Raw genomic sequence first — 27492 nt, 5'->3', positions numbered from 1 at the left:
GAAATTTACGATGGCTTCCAGGTATCTGTGAGTAAATATGTACAGCAACATATGAAGGCAACCTTGTAATTTTGTGGGCATTGCTGAATGCTTTTATGCACCTTGGTAAGTGGACCTACAGTCAACACCACAGGTCTATCTTGGGCTTTTTTGTAGGAAGCTCAACTCCAAAATCATGTGCGACATGTTTTGATGCAATAGGGCAAACTAATGCAATAAAAAACTGTACAACTGCCTGTCTACACGGTTTCATATTTCCCAAAAGTGATGCTAGCCTTATTGTACTAATTAGTTGCCTTCGTGTGTAGGCTGACACCAAGTTCATTGGGTAGCTTATTTTTTTGGATTATACTTACATACTGGCACGGTGAAGTGCACACGTTAGTGCGCATCGTGATGAGATTTTACACCCTACTTTCGTATTGTTTACTGCTGTCAATTATGTATAGTGCTTAGGCTACACTGTATATGTTGTTCCACGTGTTCAGTTTTGGGAGTAGGTTCTGTGCACGACGATGGAAATATATACCTATATCCTTACATTGACATGAGAACTGCTGCTGTTTTGATTCCAATAAAATGTTACAACCACTGGTTGTTGCATCAATTGAAGTATGACTACTTGTCGTGCATGTAAATTGAAGAAATGAATTTGTGCTTGCAAAACAGATTGCTGAAACACTGCCTGCTCAATGTAACTGCTTGTGTTTTATTACCAAACACTTTGAACAGATGATTCACAGATTATGACACATTGTAGAAGATAGGCAACAGAAAGACAGAAAGTCATCACTGTGTTCTAACGTAGATTGGGTGATCGTTTATCAATAGTAGCATAATTGAAGGTTGCTGTTTTATAAATAACGTTTAACGTAGTGTGCAGGTGGACGAGGGAGTGCACATATGATAGTTTTTCCAGTTTTCTGCATATTTACTACAGTCCTCGTGTTTCTGTGTTACGCTTGTGAAATTCTGAATTGCAAACAAGCCAACCTCTCTGCTGCTGTGGTGAAGTAATTCAACAGAACAATATTTTCACAAGAAGAGCTGTTCCATTGAGGAAGAGGGTAATGCTTTTTTTAATGGGTACTGCATCATCTGTATGAGGGGAGGGCCAAGTACACATGGACGTTCACAAGAGAGAGGTGCAAGTACATGAACATTTTTGTTTTGTGGGAGACCTGTCACTGGTAAACTGAGGAGGTTGTCCTTGACCTTGGGGCACGCGTTAGGCATTCGCTTTAACGCGGTGGCGTGATGCTTACTAATAAAACCTAATTAGTAAGAAATGTAGGTAGTATCCGAGTATGAAAGCAAATAAATACTGAATATGCGTTATAGAGAATACTGAATGCCGTGCTAAAGCGTGCATTGCGAATAAGCGCTAATTGCGGAAATAGATAAGCGTTCAGCTGCTCAGAAGGCGCTGCTCGCGGCTGTACGCGCGCATTCAACGCACTTTATGTAGGCGCGTTACAATGTCCTTGTAACTCTGGAATTTTCTGCGTGTGTAGTTTCCATATGCGAACGCAGGCGGTCCGCGCTAAAGGGTGCATTGCGAATAAGCGCTAATTGCGGAAACAGATTTTTGTTCAGCTGCTCAGAGCGCGCTGCTGCCCCTGCGTGCAGCTCGCGGCAGTACGCGCGCATTAAATGCACTTAATGTAGGCGCGTTACAATGTTCTTCTAAGTCGGGCATCTGCGTGTGTAACTTTCATACGAGAACGCAGGCGGTCTTCGAACCGCTCATAACACGCTGCCGCATCTGGACGCGCACAGTTCGCGGCTGCAGAAATAACGAAAATTGCTCCACAGCATACGCTCATGGAATGCGCATACGTTCGCTCATCTGAAGATACCTTTGTCACGCTGGTATTCACGAATTTAGCGCGAGCGAAGAGGGCACACGTTTATAATTTTTCTAGCGGCACGACACGGTGAACCGGATAATTCGCAGCCGAGGGTGTTTACGTCGATCGGCTCGGCCTGCATGACGCCCCACAAATTATGTATTGACCTTCCGCAAGAGCTAACACACACCGATGGTACAAGAACAGAAGTTCGAAATTGTGCCGACGGGTTACCAGCCGCTTTGTACATGCATTGGTACATATATAAGCCCACGAAAAGAGCAAGCTTGCAAGTGGTGGCGCTATGGTGTAATGGTTATAGTGCTTGCTTTGAGTGCGTGTGGTCGCGAGTTCGATTCCTGTGTCGTGCGTACTTGTATGCAAATGTCATGTCTGGGCATAAACACTTTGATGTCCATTTTCTATTATGTGCTAGTGATTAATAGTAGCGGAAATTAGCCGGTAAACGTAATATACTGCCTAAATCTTTTTTTTTTCATTTCGCGACCGCTCTAGGGCCTCGTATAAAAGGAGGCTTTAACAGCTCTCAAAAGAAGCAGAAAAACCCTCAATGCGCTCTGTTCAAGCCCCCAAAATAGCTTACATAAAAACACCAACTTTACCTCCAAAAGGAGGCTTTAAAAGCTCTCAAAAGAACCAGAAAAACTTCCAATGCGCTCCGTTCAAGCCCTCAAAATGAGTTCAATAAAAGCACAAATTTACCTCCTTAGTTCCGTCTAATCACTCCCTTAAAGGATGTAAATAAAACCTCCTTTTGAACCTCTTTTTGAAGGGGGTTTGAGCCTTTGAAAAGGCTCAAACCCGTTTGCAGTGCATTGCATGCTACCAATCGCAGCGCCATAAGCGCTTTTACCCTCTTTTCGCTTCTGTGTGTTGTTGCCGCGGCCATTCCGAGCACTCCCCTGTTCTACGTAGTACGCTCGATTTGTGTTTAGTTAGACGCATTGTCAGGTCAACAAGGCATCGCTCACTTTTGTGCAGTCCTTTTGCGCGTATCTTCCGTAGGTTATTTCTTTGCTTGTTAGCTGTTCAGTTCATGTAAGCTGAAATTGCTCACAGAATCTCTAGATAACCGTTCGTGTGACTGTGGACTCTTTTCGCTGGCGCTCGGCTGGCGTCCCCTCGCACTTGTTGACGGAGATTGCAGCACCATAAACGAAGAAACGCTGCGCTGTGTAAGGCATCCAAAGTGATCCTTTCACGGCTGCTGTCTCGCTCCAGTGGTTTTCTTTGGTTTGGCAACGTGAGTTTTAAAAGTATTGTGCTATTGTGTTCCTGAGCCGTTGTGTCGTCATATGTGTCTTTATGTGCAAAATATTTTGTTGTCCATTGCAATAGCAAGCTTGTTCCTCAAATCTTTGGTGTTGATTCTCCTTTCCTCTCGCATACCACTATCAGCGAGCCGTAAAGATGCAAAGGAAATCCCGTAGTTACTAAAAGGAACTAAGAGAGCAGCACCTTAAACAATATATGACATTTCAGGTATGTAGCTTAAATGTGCGACGTCGCTACCGCTTCCGATTGTGATGTCATATTTTATTTTCATTTTTCCCTGTCTGTTAGTTGCCCTCACCATACGTTGGTGGCGACGGTGGCAACGAGCCGCCAACTTCTTGACACATGGGCTTCTATGGAAGTATGACTACCAGTTTAGATGTACCTTGCAGAATAATCGCCGACCGCAGCGGCAGAAAAGGGACATAAGAAGAACACGGGACGGGCGATAGCTGCTCGTCCTTTAGCGCAGCTAATATGTCAAGTCAACCGAACCAAATGTTGAAATTCTACCTTCGCGGCTTACTGGATGCTCTGTTACAGGTACATCACTATGTACACAGGTTCGTGGCGCTCGAGGTCAGAGTAAAGGGGGCGAGGCTGTGAAGAGGGAATAGAGTCTCTTCACTGGCATTCGCCACAAAGTCGCTGCCGTGGCGCTGTATGTCTGATTCGAAACAGCTGCGCACGAGGCCTACAGGGGGATTGCGCAGTGCTGCCAAACGAAATGCCTCTGAGGGTGAACGGACGGTGCAGACTATACAGTGGCGAATGCTTGAGTCACTCGCTCCGCTGTTCGGGTTTCATTTAACGCCGATAGTACGGGCGCGGACACCGGTGCTGCCATCTCACCGATCAAAGAGCACCGCTTGGCACTGAAGTTTACCGCTGCTTTCTCGACGACTGCTTGCCTCATATTTGCAAGAAATCTAGACACCGCTGAACTAAGATCTTTACTGAACGCCACTGAACTACACTGTAAAAATTTTTTCTTGAAAAAAAACAGAAATTGTCTGGCAGCTGGCCTGCCAGAAAATTTCTGTTCTCTTTCTGTTTTCTGTTTTTATGTTTTTGTAATTTTACATGTCTCTTCTGTTCCTGCTAACAGAAAATTTCTGTAATTTCCATCGCTTTTTCCGCTTTTAGTAACAGAAAATGTCTGTAATATTACATGTATTTTTTTGTTCTCAGCAACAGTAAATTTCTGTAATTTCGAATGTCTTTTCTGTTGGCAGTAACAGAAAACTTCTGTACCTTGACATAGATTTTCGGTTCGCACTAACAGCGAATTTCTGTAATTTTACTACTCTTGGTTTTTTAGTACAGAAATCCTGTGATTGGACAAGTATCTTTTTTTTCATTCGTTCAGTACATGAAGTTTCCGTAATTAAAAAGGGCTCTCTGCTTTAAGTAACAATTCTGAAATTTTATTCTTTCTCATGGCAGCAACGTCACTTGACGAAAATTAGGCAATTTGAAGGTTATGCAATATTAAATGTATGTGATGCAAGAACAGAAAATCTCAGACAGAAAGCACCACGATTTTTTGCATCTGCATTGTCCCCTTTATAGCACGCATCCTCTCTCACAAATTCGTTAATTCAGTACACCATAGAGTGAAATGCGAACAAGTTTATTGACATGGAACATAAAAGTTCAGGCAGTTGCCAACATGTGCATCTTGAAATACGAGAGATGCCCACACTATCACAAGCGGCCACTATGCGTTATTTGAAGGTCGCAGGTTCGGTCCCTGCCAGCGCGATGTTATCTTTTCATCCACTTTGCTTTCTTCACATTTACTTCGTAATGACTACAAATAACATCCCCTGTACTTGCCTTGGCTTTTTGTCTGTTAGTTGTACAATTCCCGTTTCGTTCACTATGCCCCCAGTATCACAAGGGGTCCAGATTCAGGAATCTCTCGGGGATATTGTTCGAGTTGGCCGGCACATATGTTTGAACGTCAAGTCCTTCAGGGAGCTACTCAATGACGGCACTTTCGGGTTCAGGTTGTGCTGTTTCCCACGTGTATGGTCAGTCGTTGTGCCCTTTCCGGGACTGACATTGGCAATTGACCTAAAAAGAAGAGGCAATTTCGTTTAGCAGTGCACAAGAACCTAAATATTCTTAGATACAGTGTAACTACAAAGGCACCTACTTGCTCTTCATTAAGAATATGCTTTTCTGCATGCATCCATCTCAACTTAAATTACCATCACTTTAAATACAATATTGCCACATAAGTCTAAAATGAAACTCCTAACCTTTATAACACTAAAATTAGAATCTGGACCTCCTAATGTCTAAGTACTGACAGCCAGTTTGCTTGTGGATACTCGCGAGCAGTATACCATAAAACAGGTAGCTTCTCATTGAAGGCATTATGGTTTAGTTTTAGTACTTTTGTTTCAAAACGCTTTCTTTTCAGGTTACCTAAATGAGGCCATCTCAATAAATAAAGGTATTCTATGTGAGCAATATACCACACATTTTTTTAATGTTACCGGAAAGCTAAAATTATTGGCCAAAGTATTGTGTCCAAGATTTAGTTTCAATCTCACCTATGAGTGAACTCCAGGATAAGACTTGCCTCTTTTGGGTGGGCAAAGTTGACGCAAAGTGTGCCAGGAATAATATCTTGAACGCCTCTCTAGGACTGGATGCTTGCATGAGAGGAACGTTGTCAATGCAAGGTGTGAAGGACTTCCCTGTCAGGAAACCACCACCTGGAAGTTGAAAATTTGGGTTCAAGATTTACTATATTTAGAAGGGGAGAATAACATACCTTTAGCAAATATGAAATGCCAACTTGGCATTTCCTCAATGTCATCATCACAGGTGGTATCCTTGAATAAAAAAAAGAGCATTGATCGAATAAGTAGACACGAGGTAAAATAGAATTTGTTAATAACAGGAAACCGCGCGGGCAAACGGGACAAGAAAGGCTGATAGGACTTTCTTGTCCCGTTTGCCCGCGCTGTTCCCTGTTATGAAGCCAAACCAACAAGCTCAAGCTCATACCCTTTTAAACAATTTGTTAAGCTGGATGTTTGCACGTATTTTAACACTGCGTACTCTCAAACACTTTGAGCGCCCGAACGATGCTTATCAAAAAGCACAATGCAAGAAAAAAGATAAAAAACCAACAAGTGATTTTCAGGCTGTATTAGCACCGAATCTCTTGCCCTAAGTGGAAGTGAAATGACGCATTCTGAAAATGCTGGTCTGCACCTGCGATGGTTCGCTCTATTTTCGGTGTACAATCGAGCCCGGATATATCGAATTCGATGGAGATTGTGAAATAGTTCGATGTATAAATAATTCGATATTCGAAATTGTGCTCATAATAAAAACATAGCACGTGTCTGACAAATATCTAAATTTGCAGAAAGACGGGAGATTACCGACTGGCGCATCCAAAAGCAGCAACGTCGACAGGCACACGACGGTGATAAATGATTTATTTGATGCTCAAAAAGCCGAACAGGTCGACGGGGCTCAACTGGCAGCACACGTGAAATGCGCTAGAAGGAAGTAGTGCTGAATAAAAAAAAGGCCAGTTTTGTGCCGAGAAAGACATGCCCTGTAGTCACAAGCAAGCGCTTACACCACACTCAAAATCCAGCGCCAAATCACGGCGCCGATACCTTCGACGGAGCGCGAATTCATCAAAAACCGCCACTTCTTCAAAGCACCCACCCTACCCCCACGCCAGCTAAACGCGTGCGAGAACAACCACCGTGTTTCGAACAAGTAAGCGCTTACACCACATTCCAGATCCAGCGTCAAGTCACAGCGCCGATACCTACAACGGAGCGCAAATTCATCAAAAGCCGCCTCCTCTTCAAAGCACCCACCCTCCCCCTATGCCAGAGAAACGCGTGCAAGAATAGCCAGCGTATTTCGAACGAGTAAGCACTTACACCACATTCCAGATACAGCGTCAAATCACAGCGCCGATACTTTCGACGGAGTGCAAATTCATCAAAAGCCTCCTCTTCAAAGCACCCACCCTCCCCCCATGCCAGAGAAACGCGTGCAAGAACAGCCAGCGTGTTTCGAACAAGTAAGCGCTTACACCACATTCCAGATCCAGCGTCAAATCACGGCGCCGATACCTTCAACGGAACGGGAATTCATCAAAGGCAGCCACTTCTTCAAAGCACCCACCCTTCCCCAACGCCGGAGAAATGCGTACAAGAACAGCCAGCGGGCTTCGAACAAAGCCGCTTGTGCATAGCGTCGAAAGTTCGAGAACCTTATGCCCCCGTGACGCCGTCTCAAACGACACTGCTTTCACCGTTGCGTCTACCGACGACGCCGAACTGGCTCAACATCTTTACCCAGCCGCTGCTGCACTGTGAACAGATGAGTCATGTCCAACTCTCCCGAACCAAGGCGCGAACCAATAAGCGCGCAGAGGCGTGTGGGTCGGCCAGTCAACGAAGAAGCCAGTGAGCCAGAAGTGAGGAAAGACACTATCAGACTGTGGCACTGAAAATAACTTATATGTCGCCACGCATACATATCTTGTAGTAACGCAAAGTTCAAAAAAAAAGGAAAGGAAGCAGAAAAAAGGAGAGGAACAAAAGACAGGCGCTACACACACTACGCTACGCGTGCGCGGATTTCCTGCACGTGTGGTGCAGTCCACTTTGAGGCCTTGGGCGTGGCGTCGCGTTCGATATATCAGATGTGCAGCGAAGAGGAGCACTATATTTGCGTGCACAAACCCAAGATATTTGCATGGAATTCTACCTCTGTTTCACAGGCACAACAATTCGTGTGGTTCGATATATGCGTGTTCGACTGCATTTTTTCGATAAGTGCTGTTCATGTAGAGGGCACAGAATCGTTGCGGTAATATGAAACGGGTTGAGGCGTTGCTCAAAAGGGACACTGCGTCGCGTCACTTTTTAAGTGATTATATTATTGAACAGAATCTCGAGCGATACAATTCACTAAGGCAGACACATTAGCGCTGCGGTGTCAAAGACCCTCTATAGTTCGACGTAACGTCGACGCGTGCGCACGCTCGGCATAGCGACGCTACGCTATTCAAACGTATACAGCACAAAGGCCGGCGCGACCGCGCGTCCGGCGTCCGTGGCGCGCCGCGCCCCTGCTGCAGCCGGCGCGAGATGCGACATGCTGCAATCCGCGCCGGCGACGTTACCCAAAGAACAGTGTACCCAAAGACCCTGACTGCACGGTGTCTGCGTTCCTTCGTTCTTCGTTACGAAGGGACGCCGGGCGTGCTCAACTGCGTATGCGTCAAGTCGACGTAGCGCGGCCGGCGGGGCGCGCAAGTGGGAGTATGAGTGCTCGGTTTTCGCGTCAACGTAACGTGACGAACCAACGAACCTGGCGCCGCCAACGTCTGCTGGTTGACGCGAACGCTGCGCTGGACTATAAAGGGCCCTTTATAACGAGGCGATTACGCTGGCAAAGCAGAGCAAGAAATCACGCATCATAGCAAGCTAAGGACGCACACGATCCGCATAAATGGGACTGCTCCGCCAACGCCACATTACACAAACACATTCTTAGATCGCAACATCAGCGGAGCACCCGCTTTGGTGCGCCTAAACTAGCGGATCACAGAGGAGACAACGGTCGAACATATTGCAGTGCGACGCAATCTCTCGCAATCGCGTGCACGATAGTACGCTCTGCGCGGTAACAACGAAGCACACTGCGCAGACCGCGGCAGCCGCTTGGCACATTTGAAATGGCAGCACTGCTCTGCTTACACCTCCTGCCGCACGGCTAAGCGCATCAGCACAGCTAAATACGACGTGCACTAGCAATCAACGTTTCCAGAACCATTCGTTCAAAAAACGTTGCTAACTGTGCATGGCTACGCGAGCCACTGTCATCGAGCGCTATAGCAACAACATTATCAAGTGATATCACTTCAGTAATAGAGAATAGAGTTCAGTAATCACATAAAGCAGCAAGGGAACTTTCACTCACCTGATGGACGAACTGTAACAAAGCGCAGTGGTTCAATGGCAGCAGACCGTCGACGAGCAAACAACGAGGAGCGTCAGTCGGTCCAGTCCACAAAGAAGAAACTATAAACCTATGCAGCATGAAATTTGAATCTGTGCATCGAAGCGCGCCGAAAGCAAGGACCGCAACATGTACGAATGCGCATATTACTTGAGAGAAAATTAATTGCTACAGTTGGCTTGCTTCCTAAAATATAAGCAATTTATTACTCGGTGGAGTGTATTTTTATAGCTGTTTTTCAATTACTAAGAGGCACGTGATCAATGGTCTGTAAAGCGCCGGCTATAAAGACAGAAATTTTCTGTTTTTTTCAGGTACGTATTTCTGTTAAAGACGAATAACAGAAATTTTCTGTGTGTCCACAGACTTTGTCTGTAAAGATGTCTGTACTTTTACACAGATTTTTTACAGTGTAAGAGTTTTATTGCGTATAGATTTTCGGAGTACCACATCTTTACGGGGCCTACTGGAGCCTGTAATCGTTCTCGATCCCGACAGGCACCTGATCTAATTGCTTACCCAGCCAGAGGCCGCCCAGTGGGTCACATTGGGCTGGGACGTTTAGGCTCAGTGTAGGCCTGTGCGGTGCTCTAGTCGATGAGAATACGCACCACAACTACTTCTACACAAGGCCAACCTGCACGCCTCACCATAAATATTGAACGAGCACGTCGAATAAATTCTTGATTTGCGAAATATATTTCAATCTTACCTGTTTTTAACGTTTGGGCCAGAATAAGGCAATTAGCATCACTATAAAGTACAAGGAATGTGTAGTTACTGGACGACAAAGCCATTTTCCCGTCAAGAGATTCATGATAAAAAATTCTTTCTCTGGAAAAAGAAAAAGTGAGGTGTTTAGTTCTCACAAAAAAAATATCTTCTTGTACCCGTTTAACCCATATTAAGAATAGGGCTACGCTAAGTATTTCTTGTTAACATACGCAGTAAAGGCAAATTTAAATAATAAAACATAGAAATAAGAAAATTAAAGAACAGCAAAGTACACAATATATTGAACTATAAACGAATAATAGTAAGCGTGAAAACAAGTTTCGCCGCTAGGGCGAAGCAATAGATGCGATTGCAAAGGGTTGAAATGTCACACGATGGACGCACAAAATGACACACAAAATGACACGCACAAAGGACGCACAAAATGAACACACACAGTGCGAGCGCGAGTTAACTACTGTCACAGCTCGACACTTCCAGCTCGCTGCTCAAACACCAAATAGGACGCATGAAAAGAGCGCACACGTGTACACAGGACGGGCGCTAACTAACAACTGTCACAGTTGTTACTGCAACTAGACCCTACTTTCGCTAAGCCCAAGTGTAGCGCCTACCTTTCGTCCCAAGACACACAAATCGAAAACTACCGTGGGTCGCCAGAGATACGACGCAAGCGTTGCACGGGCAACGACGCAGCATGCCCGGGTCTCGCATAGTTTTACCATAGTTTTACTTTCGTCCCGAGTGGCGTCTCGCGCTTATGACCAAACGCCGGCTGCGTGTGATCCAACTCTGAAACGCTGCTGCTCCTCCGAACACAACGGCTGCCTACCCAACGCAGCTGCTACTGGGGCGGCGGCTTTAAAGCGCACCCTTCGCGCCATCTCGCTGGAGAGTAAAGAAGCTGAAACGCCTCCAAGCTCTGCGTGCCAACATCGGGACTAAGCGCACCTAGTACGGTGCGCATGTGCAGCGGGTGAAGTGCTCCGGTTGGGTTTACATGTTTGATCTTGCCTAGTAAAGCTTTCAGCTGATAGTAAAAAAAGCGCTGGTGTCGTTTCCTCCCTCTTTGTCCCTGTCAAAGTTCGCGGTCGACGTTTCTAAGATACATACGTACCAACTAGCCAGTCTTTCGGTCTTAGTTCGGCAATAGTCTTGTTTAAGCGTTCTAATAGCGAGTTTTAGTATAGCGGAAAACAACAAACGCAAGGATTTAGCGTTAGCGTTAGCGTTGCGTGCTCCTAACTGCGCATGAGCAGAACGTAAACGTAGCCCGAGCTCTTACGTACGAACGCTATTTCTGGAATATAGCGTTCAACGCTAACGCACGCAAGAGATCCCGTACGTAAGGCAAGATGGCGGTGCCTGTTGAAGCGAGAGCCGTCCACTTCGAATCTTTGTAGCCGTCGTCCTGCATTATTAAACTTATTCATTCCCTAATAATGTTCGTGTTTGATTTAGATTTGAGTAATGAGGCTTCGCCAACCGTGTACCGCCGATAAAATAGCTCCGTTTTTGAGATACAAAGTGGATTTGCGCTGCAGAAGGCTTAGCAAGATTTGTTTGCAAGGTTCGCTCATGTTTTCTTTAGCAGCGCAGAGATGGCGACGCTGTCTTTAGTCGTCTCTTTCCAAGATACGGCCACAAGTCAAGCAGATACATGTCAGGCGTCGTTTCCCTTCATGCCTTTCGCGGGAGTGCATGAATGTGACGCGTGATGCGTCCCAGCTTAAAAAGGCCAAGTAATAGGGGTCTTGAAGAATTCTCGAACGCGGCATGTCGACAGAAACCAGTGTGTCAGAACTCAACACTTCTGCAAACGCGACATGGAGACGCAACAGCGGTGACTTTGGATCAGCTCGACTTGGTGGCGCTTTTGTGGATTCTACAGTGCATTTAGTGTTTTTAAGTCTAGATGGCGCCGTATGTGCTTGCGTTAGCGTTAGCGGGAATGCCTTCCGCTGTACTAAAAGACCACCAGTTGGCACGCAGCGCGTTCTGTTTTAGCGTTAGCGTTGAGACGCACGCTAACGCTAACGTAAGCGTTTCCCGCTATACTAAAACTCGCTAATAAGCCGTTGGTTTACGGGTGGTAAGAAGCAGTGTCAAATGCGGAGCACTTTAGGGGCTGGGCTGTCGAATGCTGTCGACGTAGCTTGGCGTCACTCAGGCAAAATTACGCATAGCATAGTCAAGTAGAGCAGTGGACGGTAAAATAAAGTGAGGCTGAGGAGCAGCGATGTAAGGGTGACGACGGAAACGAGGAAGGGGGGAGGAAGAGAATATGTTGTCATCGTATGCTGTCATCTTATGTCGGAGCTTGGCATCCCGCACACAAAGCACTGTGTAGCATGACCATGTAAGTACAAGGGCAGGAAAAGGGAAGTAAGAATGACGAGGATGGAAAGGAGGAAGTGAGAGGATAGAGCAAAGCAAAGCCGTGCATGGCGTCACACAATCAGAACCACTATAGCATAGCCGTGTATAGTGTGGGGTGAGAAAAGGACGTGAGCATGAGGAGGAGTAATGCGAGGATGAGGTGGATGGAAAGGGGGAAGAAAGAGGGTAAAGCCTAGCATAGCCTGGGCATATCTTAGCATAGGTGGGAAAAGGAAGTGAGGACGAGAAGGGCAAAGGATAGCATAGTGATGTATGGCGTTAGGAAGGCAGAACCATGTATAGCGTGGCCGTGTATACAGTCTAAGGCAAAATTACCCAGAACGAGGAGTAACGGAGCCCAATAGGCGCGCAGATGAACGGTTAGACCGTCGTAGGAGCAAGCGGAGAGGGATGCGTGCCGTGTGCAATTCAGTTAGTCTGCAAAGGGATGAACGGCGCGGGAGATGCAGGCCGTGTGCATGGATATGTTCCGTGTGCAAACCGTTGTCAAGGGAGCTAATCGTCCTCCTCGCTCGGGTCAGTCTTCCATCTTGTGTTCGAGCTGGCGTGTTGCCGATTAATTCGCGCTCGGAGTTCGCCGATCTAGGACCTACTGCTCGCTGCCTTTGATACACACGTATGCGTGGATGAGTGTGTCGTGCTGCTTTTACGTTTCGCCACACCCACGAAGGCTGGAGCTGCTCTCGACACGTCGCGACGCCGCGTTGTATATCTCCGGCGTAGTCACGGCACTGCGTCGCCACCGGCTAGGAATGGCGGCCGAGAAGACAGAAGGCCTATCGGACTTCAATCTAACGCGGGGCACAAATCGGCGCTGGATTCTTTCACAAGTAAGTGATCGCTTTTTATTCTGCCTTACCTATCGCGTGCGCGAAACTGATCGCGATTATCGGTAACGGACTCGATCGTGTTGTATGTCGCGCGCACGAAATGTACCGCGAGGGCCGGCTTGGGCGTGAGATCGCCTGTGCTTTTGACCGCCTGGATACTGGCCGCCGTTGTTGTCGCCTGGCCGGATGTTCGCTCACTGATGATTCACCGTGGTGATGAGCTGCAAGCTCGCGATATTAGGAATATTAGGCAGAGGCCTCGCCGCTGTTTTGCGACTCGTCCGAAACGCTGTGCGGTAGCAACGAGCTCGATTGTATGCCGCGCGCTTGAAATGCACCGGCATGGGTTGGCGGGTGCTTCAGCTAGCCGACATTAGCTGCGATTCGGAACTCTGCGGAAATAGACCGATCTCACCGCGAGTTGCACTACGCCACCGCTGCCGCAGTGCATGCCGGTACATAGAGTACTCGGTACGTTCAGCTGGTGCATCGGCGAGCTGCATTGACGAGGTTTAGCGGCCGTATTTGGATGAATAGCGATGGTTGGGTTCACGTGCTGTGTGCTGGGATGCTACAACAGAAGCCTGAAGCAAAAGGGCTCGGATTTTGTGCGTTTTCAAAGCACGTCAAGCTCCGACAGGAATGTGTACGACCTGCAGACAACGAAGTCGGAGAGAGTGGCAACTACCGCGCACTTTCAGCGTGTTGTTCAACGTAAGGCGTGGTAGTTTAGCAGTGCCCTATCGCATCATAACTAGCTTTCCGCACTACCGATGGGCCGATCAGCGACAGCAAAACTTCATTCAACGTGTGCTAAGTATGCAGCGATGCCTAAACCGACCTCTCACCAAGAGCGATGACGACTTTCAAGTGTAATGCTTTAACGAGACCTATGGCACAAACCAAGCTTACAACTGCATATACTGTGCGTGTACAGCTCGCGCCATGGAGTGCACGGTATAAACTCGGCCGTGCCAGCATCGCTGCCGCCGCAGGAATTTCCCCATTCTTTTCAATAGGCGATATTATCACGAACGCTTCGTAAAGCGGCAACAGCGGTACCGAAGCTTAGCTTCTTATATGAGCTTGGGCGGGTCTTAACGTACCGTACACTGCAGTTTCGAAGCGGTAAGCCTAGCGACGACATCGGCGCCCAGCCATCCGCTGAATCCGCCGCCGGTGGCCGGAACGGACTACTGCTCATCCGCCACATTGTGTGTTACGACAAAACATATACTGACTGATCCATCTCTTGTGCAGTAGGGAATATTTTGCCGCTCGCAAGATTTCCGTGACGTTAAACTTTTGCAAACGGCATGCGTCCAGCCGCCGTCCCGCGGACGCACTTCTAACCTGCTTCCCGGCTACTCTTTCATATTCGTTCACGCTTAACGCATCACGGTGATTGAAGTTTTGCGTTGATAACACAGTGTAGATGGAAAGTGTCGCTTCGACAAAAAAGCTCGAAAAGCGTCTTTTTTTTCGTCCCGTCAGTTTGTTTTTTAGGGGCGAAGCTCCTTAAGGCGGCACCCGTTCGTCCCTCGTAGTCATCGTAGTAGTGCGTAACAAGTCTTACGCTTTGACCTCCAAGGTGGTGCCGGTGGGAGATTTCTCCTGTGCGTTGTTGAACAATAAAAAATTCGCAGCGTGCGCGTTAACTAAAAGCCGAATTCTTCTGTCTCTCATTCCCCATTAGCAGCCATTGGCATGTTCCAGTAGGAAACGTTAGTAGAAGTAGAAGTGTAAGTGTTAGCTAAAAGCCGACTTCTTCTGTCTCTCATTCCCATTAGCAGCCATTGTTTACCTCCAAGGTAGTGCCTGGTGAGATTTCTCCTGTGCGTGATTAAACAATAAAAATTTTGTTCAAAACGCCGTTGATTGATGAAATAAACCAACGAAAGACGCCAGATGTTTTGTAAAAGCAGAACGAAAGAACGCCAGATGTTTTTCTTAAAGTGTAGTAGTAGTAGTAGTTGTATGTAGCCACCTCTCCCGATCGTCAACGGGCGAGGTGGACCGGCAACGGCGCGAGGACCCTGCCGTACGAGAGTTAAATCACACTAAAAGACATACTTTGCGGGCGATACACTCTAGTGAGCTTTCAACTTTCCGTCTTAATGTACATGATAAAGAAATTATTTCTACGAAAAACGCAAGGCACACCTTGAGCAATATATTTGGTTTTGGGACGCTAAATGGAACCATGAGGCGATGCGAAGTCGGAGCACTTGCACGATCGCGTTCCGTTGGCTTTCGTTGGGCATGCTACCGACCTCGCGTCTTGGAACGCGCGTCCTGTCTTCCCTCTAGCCTTGCCTTTAATTCGCACAGGGCGAGCGGGGAATGCGGTCGCTCTTGGCGCTCTTTCGCTCGGGAGCGGACTTCTTCCTTGCATTTCACCGATCACAAGTGATAATGAAGGGACCACGTAAACCAACAGTACAATAAAAGTTTGATGTTTAATATATACACGATGTTTCACACTCTTTATATTATGTACTGGGCGCATTTCACGGAAGAGTTTCACGGTTTACAGATGATTCCCTCCGTAGCTTCGCCCCACTCATCATCATTCACCCCGTGGATAGGCTGTGATTTTTTTTTCGTTCTTCGCAGTCGCGAAGGGCTTTAGTTTGGGCAAGTTGTTTTCCGAATACTGTAACCTGTATCGCTTGCGTGCTCACGCTCACTAAATAAGATTCTTGCTCTCATGACAACAGGAACGTGATTTCTCGTTTTTTTTAATATTATGTACTCAGCGAAATGACACAAGCGCGTCAACACGCCGAGACGCCCTGGCCACATGGAAGCAGTGTCGACTGTGCTTTTTTTTTTCTTAACGTTAGGATATGCAGTGTAACCTGAAATAAAATAACATGCATTGGAAGTCCGCAAACAGTTTTCCACCGCTTTCAATCGTCTTATATGACGCGGATTCGTGCCAAACGCCAATATACCTGAAGCACGCAGCAAGCAGCCGCACCAGCAGCGCTCAGGAGAACTCCAACTAAGATGGCGGCAGTGCCGCTGTCGGAAACTCGCGCATGCGCAGATCATCTGGTGAGATCGGTCTATTGGTCGCCGTGACCTTCGGCTTCCTCGACGCTCGCTCGTAAGCAGTTCGCCGCCGTTCGAGGCGTCGACCCCGCTTTCGCTCGCTGTACTGTATTGGCAAAAGTAGGCAAGAAGCAGGCTGGAGATCATGCAGTTGGGGAATATGGCATCGGCTCTAGAAATGCCAGAGGGGAGTTACTAGTAGAGTTCGCAGAACGCAATAATTTACGGATCTTGAATACCTTCTACAGAAAACGGACTACTCGTAAGTGGACGTGGAGGAGTCCTAATGGCGAAACTACAAATGAAATAGACTTCATAATGTGCGACCACCCGGGCATTATACAGGATGTGGAAGTAGTTAACAAGATCCGATGCAGTGACCATAGAATGGTAAGATGTAGAATTCAACTAGACGTGAGGAAGGAACGGCAGAAACTGATACGCAAGAAGCCGATTAATGAACTAGCTCTGCGAGGGAAAGTACAGGAATTCAGAGTTTCACTTCAGAATAGGTACGCGGCTTTAACCGAGGAAACCGACCTTAGCGTTGACGCAATGAATGATAATCTGACTAGTATCATTAAGGAGTGTGCAGTGGAAGTCGGGGGTACAGTCGTTAGACAGGACACTGGTAAGCTATCCCAAGAGACGAAAAACCTCATTAAGAAACGTCAAGCTATGAAAGCCTCAAATGCAACAGACAAAATAGAGCTGGCGGAGCTTTCGAAGTTGATCAATAGGCGTAAAGTAGCCGACATAAGAAAGTATAATATGGAGAGAATTGAGCATGCTCTAAAGAACGGAAGAAGCCTCAAAGCTACGAAGACAAAACTGTGCATAGGCAAAAATCAGATGTATGCATTAAGGGACAAGGATGGCAAGGTCACAACCAATATGGATAGAATAGTTGAGGTAGCGGAAGAGTTCTACAGAGATCTGTACAGCAGCCGAGACAGTCAGGATGATAATGTAAGAAGCAGTAATATCCCAGAGGAATCTGACATCCCACCAGTATTAACAGGAGAAGTAAAGAAAGCCCTAAAGGGAATGCAAAGAGGCAAAGCCGCTGGTGAGGATCAGGTAACATCAGACCTGGTGAGGATCAGGTAACATCAAACTGGCCACCCTGTATACGAAGTGTCTCTCGACAGGGAGGATACCAGAATCTTGGAAGAATGCCAACATCATCTTGATCCATAAGGAAGGGGACGTCAAGGACCTGAAAAATTACAGGCCCATCAGCTTACTGTCCGTTGTCTACAAGCTATTCACAAAAGTAATTGCTAACAGAATTAATACGACATTAGAGTTTAATCAAACAAGGGACCAGGCAGGATTTCGTACAGGCTTCTCAACAATAGACCATATTCATACTATCAATCAGGTGATAGAGAAATGCGCGGAATACAACCAACCCCTATACATAGCTTTCATAGATTACGAGAAGGCATTTGATTCGGTGGAGACATCAGCAGTCATGCAAGCACTGCGGAATCAGGGCATCGACGAAGCCTATATAAACATAATGGAAGACATCTACAGCGCATCCACAGCCACTATAGTCCTTCATAAAGAAAGCGACAGAATCCCAATAAAGAAGGGCGTACGACAGGGAGACACGATCTCTCCAATGCTATTCACCTCGTGTTTACAGGAGGTTTTCAGGGCCCTAGATTGGGAAGAATTAGGGATAAGAGTTAATGGAGGGTATCTCAGTAACCTGCGATTCGCTGATGACATTGCATTGATGAGTAACGCGGGAGACGAATTACAGCTCATGATTACTGAACTGGATACGGAAAGTAGAAGAGTAGGTCTGAAAATTAATATGCATAAAACTAAAGTAATGTGGAACAATCTTGGCAGAGAACAGCGCTTTGCGATAGGTGGCGAGACGCTGGAAGTTGTAAAGGAGTACGTCTACTTAGGACAGGTAGTAACCGCGGAGCCGAACCATGAGAGTGAAATAACTAGAAGAATTAGGATGGGATGGGGCTCATTCGGCAAGCACTATCAAATCATGAATGGTAGTCTACCACTATCTCTCAAGAGGAAGGTATATAACAGCTGCATCTTACCGGTACTTACCTACGGAGCAGAAACCTGGAGACTTACAAAGAGGGTTCAACTTAAATTGAGGACGACGCAGCGAGCGATGGAAAGGAAAATGATAGGTGTAACCTTAAGAGACAGGAAGAGAGCAGAGTGGGTCAGGGAACAAACGGGGGTTAAGGATATCATAGTTGAAATTAAGAAGAAGAAATGGATATGGGCCGGCCACGTAGCACGTCGGCAGGATAACCGGTGGTCATTAAGGGTAACTGACTGGATTCCAAGGGATGGCAAACGCGTGAGGGGGAGACAAAAAATTAGGTGGGTAGATGAGAAGAAGTTTGCAGGTATAACGTGGCAGCAGAAAGCACAGGACCGGGTTGATTGGCGGAACATGGGAGAGGCCTTTGCCCTGCAGTGGGCGTAGACAGGCTGATGATGATGATGATGATGATGACTGTATTGGCGCGCGCTCGAGGAATTTGGTGGAAATTGGACGCCGTTATCGTCGGCGTCCCCTTCGCTCGCTCGCAAGCAGCCTGGCGCCGTTCGTGGCGTCGGCTTCGCGTTCGCGTGCTGTTCTGCTCGAGTTTCACTGGCGGCTGTTGCGGCTGACGGGCTTGCTCGAGTTGTACCAGGCTAGTGAAAGAAACCCACGTGACCGGTATGGCAAATTGAGGCGCCATCTATTGACTGGGATCAGAGTTAAAATCTGCGTTCCGTCTCTTTCCTCCCAGCTCTATTCAACCCCCTCTCTGGTGGGATCAAGTCCCTTTCCTGCGGGAGGCGCGCTTTCCGCCGCCTTGCTGGCGCCGCCGACTTTGAAATCCGTTAGAAAGTTTCGTGTCTGGCGTTGGTAAGGCATGTGTTAGCCGTCGCGCGTCCGTTTCATGGTGCTCGCTCGCTGTGTGCTTGTGCGACGCGATGTTTTACGACTCGCGCTGTTCGTGCATAGTGCTTTGTTGCTCGAATACTTCCAGAACAAGTCCTGGAATATACGTGCCGGCCCCCAAAAGAACGACAGGTGAGCGTGCCCTTTGAGTCGCGGTCTTCATTGTGTCAATTTGAATTCACGCCCATACCGAGCAGCTGTCCTCTGCAGTGGGGCTTCACTTAACGTTTTCAAAAATGACTGATTTGAAAAGGGCACGATGCTGCGTTTAAATCGTTATACGAACAAGCAGCGGACATGAAGCCCATGCGACGTAACTATAGTTACAGGTTTACAACTCTCACAGAACCGCGTGTTTGAGTGTGTGCTTTGCATTTCTCTCCGGTTAATTACTCGCCATCGCCTATAACCACGTTTGTGAGACATTAGGTAGATGTATGAAAACTTGTGCTTCTCTGAGACGAACAAACGAGTTCACTTTTGCACGAGTCGACGGCGCTCTTTATCTGATTGAAACTTGCCCTTTTCTTCAGGGTGTATTTCGGAACGCAACACAGCTGATCGGTGCGCCCAGAGAAAAGCTGAAGAATTGCAGAATCGGCGCACCTCAAGAAGAGATGCCGTGAATCATCCCATATCAGTCGTTCATTTTCTCCGCGTTTATCATCACTAGTTATATGAAAATCAACGTTTTTCGGAAATGTAGTCAATAAAGTGCGGCCAATATTAGTTGTGTTGTATGTGGAGTCCATTTTGACATCTTAAAATGATATTTACATTATTATTCTATTTTTAGGTATTTCAACTGATTTCATTGTTTTTGCATTCCAGGAATGTTCAATTTTGTTAGTTATGATAATTTTGTGCAATATCGTGCGCATATATCAGAAGCTGTTCTGCACTTTTGTCAGTATAAAAATTGTCTTTTGAATATGTGCCCTAGTGTTATGTTGTTTTTTATTCCACTGTTCTTTAAGTTCTTAACTTTGCCGAGAACTTTCGTGTTGTTTAGTGATCATGAACACGTGTATGTTAATCTCCTGTTGATAACTTCGGTTAATCTCCTGAGCCTGTATCGCACCACATTTGATGAAAATGTTGATTTTCGAAAACGAGGACAATAAAACGAGACCAGAGATATTTTGTGTTGTGAGTGCAATTCATTCTTTTGCGTTCTGGCACATGCTGCACGACTGCAGTGTTTGCAGAATGACTGATTGCAAATTGCGCACATTCTAACGAGCAGCGAACGCGCGGCGCAGTACGCGCAGCGGATGCAAAAAAACAAAAAGCGCCCGGCGCGCTGCACGGCGCAGCACGCGGACGAGGGGGTCATAAAAGAAAGGGAGAGGGAGCCCGCGCACGCAAACAAAACAAAAAGAAAAAAACCCGGCGCGCGCGAGGGAGCTAGGAGAGGAGGCGGGGCTGGTGTTAGTGTTGCCATGACGACGCATACCGTGTGCGCCGCCATTCTGCCGTTCGAGTCTCTGAATCCCAGCCGCCAGGATAGTAACTGAAGGGACGTTTGGCGCTGCCAGCGCTGACGTCATGAATTAAGGCGTCCTATGGGAGGTATACGGAGTAACCTCCCCCTGGTTGTACGACGCCGCTCGCAAAAAACTCGCCGGCTCGTTGGGGCACGGAGGTTGGCGGCGCCTCGGCGGGATGGCTGCGGCCGCCGCACTTGAAGTGTTTGTTGCGCTGTGTGGCTTGAAATGCGTCTTTGATGACGTATGACATCATGGTGAAATTATTTACACGCCCTATTTTAGACGTGTGTTTTTATTTAGGCATTCGACCCTATCAACCACCACATACTTTTTATGCAGCTTCAAGCAATAGGCGTAACTGGTCCTGCACTATTATTAATAAAAAAACTACCTACTCAATAGAACCCAAGTTGTCAGTCTGTGAGGTCATAAATCTGTAATTAAAGTAACAAATATAGGAGTACCTCAAGGTTCTATTCTCGGCCCACTTCTTTTCATTATTTAAATAAATGATTTGCCATCTCGCCTTACCAGTTCAGAATGCTTACTGTATGCAGACGACACAACAATTGTTAACACTGATAAATGCCTCCAATCTCTGACACAGAAACTAAATGATGATCTTTCAGGCTTGGCTGCTTGGTGTATTCATAATAAATTACAAATAAATCCCACTAAAACGAAATTCGTTGTTTTCCACTCTCACCAACGTGAACATAATTATATCCCGCCAATATTTCTAAATCAATTCGCAATTGAAGCAGACGATGAGGCGACCTTCTTGGGAATTAAACTGGACCATCATTTGAAATTTCATTCGTATGTAGCATACCTGCTAAAAAAAATGGCTTACGGCATACGTGTTCTAATTAAATCCCGCGATATATATACCAAACCCACATTACTTTCATTGTACTACGCTTTTATTCATTCTCATATTAATTACTGTATCACATCTTGGGGCAATACCTACAGCAGTCATCTCGTCTCCCTTCAAACTATGCAAAATCACTCTACTAGAATACTTACCCACAGTCATTATCGCAGTGGTGCTAAAGCACTCCTGCATGCCAACAACATCCTAACAATCGAGAACACTTTCAAATATAATCTAGGAATACTAGTTTTCAAGAAAATAAGAAATCAACTTCCTTTGTTTATAATCCCTCCATCAAGTCTAGAGAATACAAACTTGACAAGGTTTGCACAAAATCACAATTTTATCTTACCTATTGTTAATGCTAACTATGGCAAACAAACAGCCCACTTCACTGGAATCTACTTCTGGAATGCTATACCTTCAGGAATAAAAACCTCAGAATCAATCGGCATATTCAAAAAAGATATGCAAACATTCCTCTCATCCATTCCATAATCTGGATAGTTTTGGTCACTTCTATTACTCCCGCTCCCTTTCGTGCTTTCTCACAACCTAATGTTAACGCAGCATCGCATCATCATCCTACATTGCTGATATCAGATGTCTCTGTTTAGTTTTCTTTTTCGTAGTTTATTTTTTACTATTTTTCACCATGGTAATTATCTGAAAACTGTTTAGGAGAGTTGAATTACCTCTATTGTTTATGTTGTCTAATTTCAGTTTTTGTTGCTAGTTTCTGCTAAAGATTTTCTTAAGTAGAACTCTTTTTTTTTCTTTTTTACCTGCGATGTATTTTATTACCTGTTTTCTGTACCACTGTTTGCTGCATCAATTAATTGTTTCTATATTCACTACTGTAGGAGGTCCCGATTCAGTCTCTGACTATGGGACCTGCTCCTGTATACACAAATTTTGTAATTGATTCGATAACTAAATAAAATGATTTCTGATTCTGATTTCACCTTGCACGTATTTGTAATTTGCATGCGTCTTCATCCCTTCTGTGACGTGTCGCAGAATATTTGTAATATTTTTGTGCTTCGCAGGGGTGAAATAATTTGCGTGCCATGTTTTGGACATGTTTTGGTTCACACTACACGTATTTGCACAGTGCGTGCGTGTTCACCCTCGCTGTCACGTGACTAAATATTTGCAATATTTTTGTGCTTTGCAGGATGCAGCCGTTACCCACAACGAGCAGAATGCTCTGTGCCCTGGCGCGTAAAACGCCTGCCATCTATCGCTTCCGTTGGAGCAGCTTCACAGAAAGGACTGTACAAGATATGACAACGCAGCTGAACCTGTATTGAACATTTGTAGGGAATTCAATGAAAGAAAGCAGAAACTTCATATGTATAGAAAAAATAAAACGTTTCATTGTCTCACTTTTGTCTTTCGCTCTCGCATTGAATGCGAAAGCAGTGACACACGCATGACTAAATATTCTTTTGCGTGTTCTTTTCCGCGGCATTTGTTGCTCACCGCGGAAAGAAACACGCGAAAAAAGTATTGTCTTGCGGAGAGTAACTGTAGAAATTCATCCCTGGAATAAAAAGTTTGAGTGGACCGACCGTTGGTCCGGCGAGGGGCAACTGCGAGGACTAACGGTTGCCCGGTAAGGTGTAAGTGTTAGGACCAAATGTTAGTCCATTGAGGTGATCTGTGGGGACAAACAGTAGCCCAGTAAGGTGTAAATGTGAGGACTAAATGTTAGTCCATTGTGGGGACTAACTGTTAGACACGGTGCCGTTAGTCCTTAAAGGGGTCATGAAGCACCCCTTGGGCTGATTGAAAAAACACATCCTGCGGAAAGCTGACACGGCTATGAACTGCTCTGCCAAATATTACGGTCGTGCGCGCCGCGTAATGGCCACAAGCGGAGCGCGAAGTTGCCGTTTCCCCAGGCACCCTCTTTTCAAACAGAGGCCGGTTCTCACTCTCGTTGGTGGGCGGGGCGTCTGTCCGCTGTACGTAGCAAGAGACATAGCATGCTTATTTGCCGATAGCCGACGTAAATCGAGAGCGGCGTTCGGATCAGATGCGCTTCTTGCCGCGGGGTGCCACCACTTGCCGGCGCCGCACTCCTCAGTACACGGTAGCCGCACTCGCGCAAGCGAATCACAGCGGGAGAGCGATCGCGTTTCATGACGCGCGCTGGCGTAACTTCTTTCCCCCATGCCATCCCTCCCTGTCTAGCTTCCAGTGCGCTCGCCGGCACGAGAAAAGAGAGAAAGCGCTGGGAGCGTGCGCCAAACCCCCGTAACTCCGCTGATTCTTGACGGATTCGAGAAATTTTTGCGGCAATCGATTCGGGAGGCAGTACACTCCGATACTGAGGCCACTAGATCATTACTTGGAAAAGTGGTTCATGACCCCTTTAAAGGGATTACTGGTTGTGGCAGCACCATTAGTCCCCAGAAGGACGAACCACACACCCTTTTAACACCCTTTTGCCTTAGAGCCCTATTGCAAAAACCAGCGCCGTTCCAGTACCCCCAGCCTGATACCAGTACGTTTCATGGCGCTGGACCGCACTGGGAACACTGGTACACGCTCGAATTCACTGGGACTCCGGTGAAAGCGCTGGGTCGCACTGGTAGAGCCACTGGCTTTGCCGCTGTGACGCTGGCGCTCACTGGCAAGCGCTGGAGACGCTGGATTTATCACTGGCGTGAGCTGGCACTTACTGGAGCCTGCACTGTTCTGCCAGTGCCGCGCGCTGCTTTCAGTATCGTGCGCAGCGGAATGCTTTGGTATTGTTGAATATCAAATGTCTGATTCGATGGTACCGACAGATGCTATCCTAACGGGTCCCAAACATGTGTCACAAATTCTAGCTTGGCAGAAAAAGACCAGGAGATGCGCACTATTTTCATGGTATACGTGATATGATATATATGTGAAATCACGCTCGCTTTTAATGTTTCCCTGTCGAATGGGGAGAAAAATATGTTAATAACCCAAAGCAGCCAACACTGATCATTTTGCTTTCTACCACGCTTTTTTTATTCATGCAGTGCCAATAACATCGTTAATTTTTGGCGAACACGTACGTAGTAGCAATGAATACACATTTTGTGCATGCCGCTAATATATATATATATATATATATATATATATATATATATATATATATATATATATCAATTTTGCATCCGTGATGTGTGGCGGTAATGACTTCATATTGTAACGTTTCTAAGTCTGGAGGCGTGGGTCTGAACATACAGAACAAATTGTTGCATCGCCGTGCAGTTGGCAAGAAGTAAATGAGCGCTGGCTTCGCGACCTCTCCCAACGGAGGCCAGAAAAACAGCCGTCATTCGATATCGCCACACCGGAAACGCACCTCGGGCAATTCTTGCACTTCCACTTACTTCAGCTATACGTTAGGTAACAGTTAAAAAGGTTTCGAGGCTAAAATGCAGAAACTTCAACCATCGCAACTCATCTGCGCCGAGATCGTTCGTACCCAGTGCGGCTCCCAGCGAGTGTTAGGCCTAGCGTACCGGCCGAGTCCGTCTACATGCCACCGGCGCTTCTTGGTTAAAGCACACGCAATTCCAACGTGTAAGAATTACTGTAAAGTATAGTCTGGACATCCGTTAACCTAAATTAAATATTTTTTCTTGTGTACGGTGTCCGCACAAGGAGCGATGACCATCGATGCGACGCGCTTTCAGCAACAAACGCAGGCTCACCGAAAGCAGCCGGCCGCAATCGCCGGTACGCCGGTACTTCTCTGACTCATACGTCAGAACACATACCTGTCAACCGGTACGCGTTAGTGAACTAACACACCGGCATCTTTTTTCAACTAATTGTATTTGTTTTTGCGGAGCGGTTTTATAGTTGTAGGTATCGATGGAACTGCAAGTCAGCCCTAGCGAAAATGCCAATAGAATTTTCTATTGGTCTTATAGAAAAATCTTATTTGTTGTATAAGTGCTCTATTCGAGCTTTATAGGTCTTATTAGAATTCTATTGTCACCAATAGAGACGAATTGACGACATTTATTTGTCACCGATAGGACCAATAAATTTTTATTGGTGCCTATAGCTGGCACCTATTTGTCACGCATAGAACCAATTGACACGTATTGACACCAATAGGGTTTAATAGGAGACGTCTATTTGTCACCAATGGAACCAATAGCTATATGTTAGTACCAATAGGTGGCAGCTATTTTCACTTATTGGCCTAGTGCGCTGCAGCTTTGAACCGAACAGGCAGCGCCACCGGACGGCCGCGGCGGAAAACTTGGGATTGTCGTTTGTTGCTCCCGTGCCCGCAGTCACGGTAGAAACGCATGGCTCCTCGCCGCAAGGACGTAAAAACGTCGCAGTAGTCCGGTACGTTTTCGTACTTCTGCGTGCATGGCTGGCACAACAGCTGTAGGAACACCGTTCGGAAGCAACTAGCTTTAAAATTCTGCGGTTTACCTCAGAAGTCGGACAAAAATGAAAGACAACTCTACCGCAGCTGTGCGGGGCTGCGTAAGCAACGCCTCGAATTCCGTCCATAAGTGTCCCCACTCTCGTGCGTTTTTTTTTCGCCTTTTATTATTTATTTTAAATGTATACACAAGCTTACAAGGTCACAAAGAAATAGGAAGATAGCAGGCTAACAACGGCCACCTAGAGGGGCAATGTACCTGTCTGCGTCTTCTGCTCTCACGCGTGATTTCAAGGCTTCCCAGCCAGAGCGGCGAGCAGGGGTAGCCGGTGCGGAATCAGACACAAATTTGCCGCGTCCTCTTCGTTGGGAACGAAAACAGTTCGGTATGGCTCAGCACACGTAGAGCACTGAAAAAATCAAAAGCTCACCTCCACTCGCGCGTCGTAGTCCACGGTTTTCGATTGCACTCTGCATTTCCCAATAATTTCGGAAGATTCCATCGCGCACATCAATTCTTCTTTCAGACCACACACTGACCACTCGCGTGCAACTTCGTACCAAGCGACCAAGAACTCCTCTTGAAACGCACGTTATTGCAAGTTCAATCCTACGGAAACCACACACAACACACGATCGTCGCTTGTCCTCACGTTCACGCGCGGGCTGGCGGTGATGCGCTTTCCTAGCAGACGACAACCAGTGACGAACTGATGGGCGCTTGCACTGCCTTGCAGTCTCACTGTCTGTAAAGTGTGTGTGTGCGTGTTGTAAGCGTGTTGGTGTGTGTGTGGGGGGGGGTAGTCTACTGTTCCCCGCGTGGTGTCCAAGCGACGGAAAAGAACTTGTTTCCGGCGCAAGCAGCTGGGTTTGTCGGCTTTTTCTTTTCTGTTCTTTTCTTTTTTGTTGGTAGGGCTCGCAGTTCGGTTTTCAGTGAAAAGAATGACTCAGAGGGGTCTCTCTTTCTCGAATGGCTTGAGGCGAATAGGGGACGAAGTTTTGTGGAATGCTTTTTTTTAACAAGAGTCGCTGCCTGCTGGTTTTTCGGCTACGGCTGTAGTTTGAGAGGTTTTTGAGACAGAAAGAAAAACATAAATACACGTAAGTTAGCACAGCGTATTTGCACACTCAGACAGAAAAAAAAAGGAACTACGGTGGCCGTTCTTGGAGAACAGCGGCCACCGCAACCATAGCCGCCGCCTTGAAACATGCAGACGGGCCCGTAGGCGACAATCCTAACAGTGCGCCGCTGGCCCGATAGAGGGCGAGAGCAGTAGCGCCACCATACCAGCTCACGAGGTCTATAGAACCAGCAGGCACCAATAGGCTTTAATAGGCGACGTCTACTTGTTCTCTATAGAACCAATAAAGAGCAGCTATTTGTCATTTATAGAAATAGCAGGTGTGAATTGCCACCAAAGTCGCAGGGTTATGCATGGTATTAAAAGGCCATCTATATGTATTTATTTCACTTACAGGTCATGCAGTAGCGAATTCAGCCAAAAGGCAGTTTTTGATTTGTTCAGTATTTGAGCAAAGTGGCAGCTGTTTTACATAACAGTGTTCCAAAATATCGCAGCCATATTTTTCATAAATCTT

At 46.6% G+C, this 27492-nt stretch overlaps 1 protein-coding gene and 1 long non-coding RNA gene across 2 annotated transcripts in view; both read right to left on the bottom strand.

Annotated features, from left to right (window-relative positions):
* Positions 1–4763: 4763 nt before the first annotated feature.
* On the bottom strand, positions 4764–9217 carry LOC125757259 (uncharacterized). Its single transcript, XM_049412700.1, has 4 exons — positions 9126–9217; positions 5935–5995; positions 5740–5875; positions 4764–5225 (listed from the first exon to the last, which is right to left on the bottom strand). The coding sequence occupies exons 2-4, from the start codon at positions 5963–5965 to the stop codon at positions 5060–5062; spliced, it is 333 nt and encodes a 110-aa protein (XP_049268657.1). The 5' UTR covers positions 5966–5995; positions 9126–9217; the 3' UTR covers positions 4764–5059.
* Positions 9218–9972: 755 nt separating this feature from the next.
* Positions 9973–27492, bottom strand: part of LOC125757260 (uncharacterized) — a 32282-nt gene continuing 14762 nt past the window's right edge. The window contains exon 3 of the long non-coding RNA XR_007415187.1: positions 9973–9998. This is a non-coding gene — a long non-coding RNA (uncharacterized LOC125757260). The remainder of the gene's footprint in view (positions 9999–27492) is intronic.

This window comes from Rhipicephalus sanguineus, chromosome 2, assembly GCF_013339695.2.
Source record: "Rhipicephalus sanguineus isolate Rsan-2018 chromosome 2, BIME_Rsan_1.4, whole genome shotgun sequence".
In the NCBI taxonomy this organism is placed as follows: Eukaryota; Metazoa; Arthropoda; class Arachnida; order Ixodida; family Ixodidae; genus Rhipicephalus; species Rhipicephalus sanguineus.
This window is presented reverse-complemented; position numbering and strand designations above follow the sequence as displayed.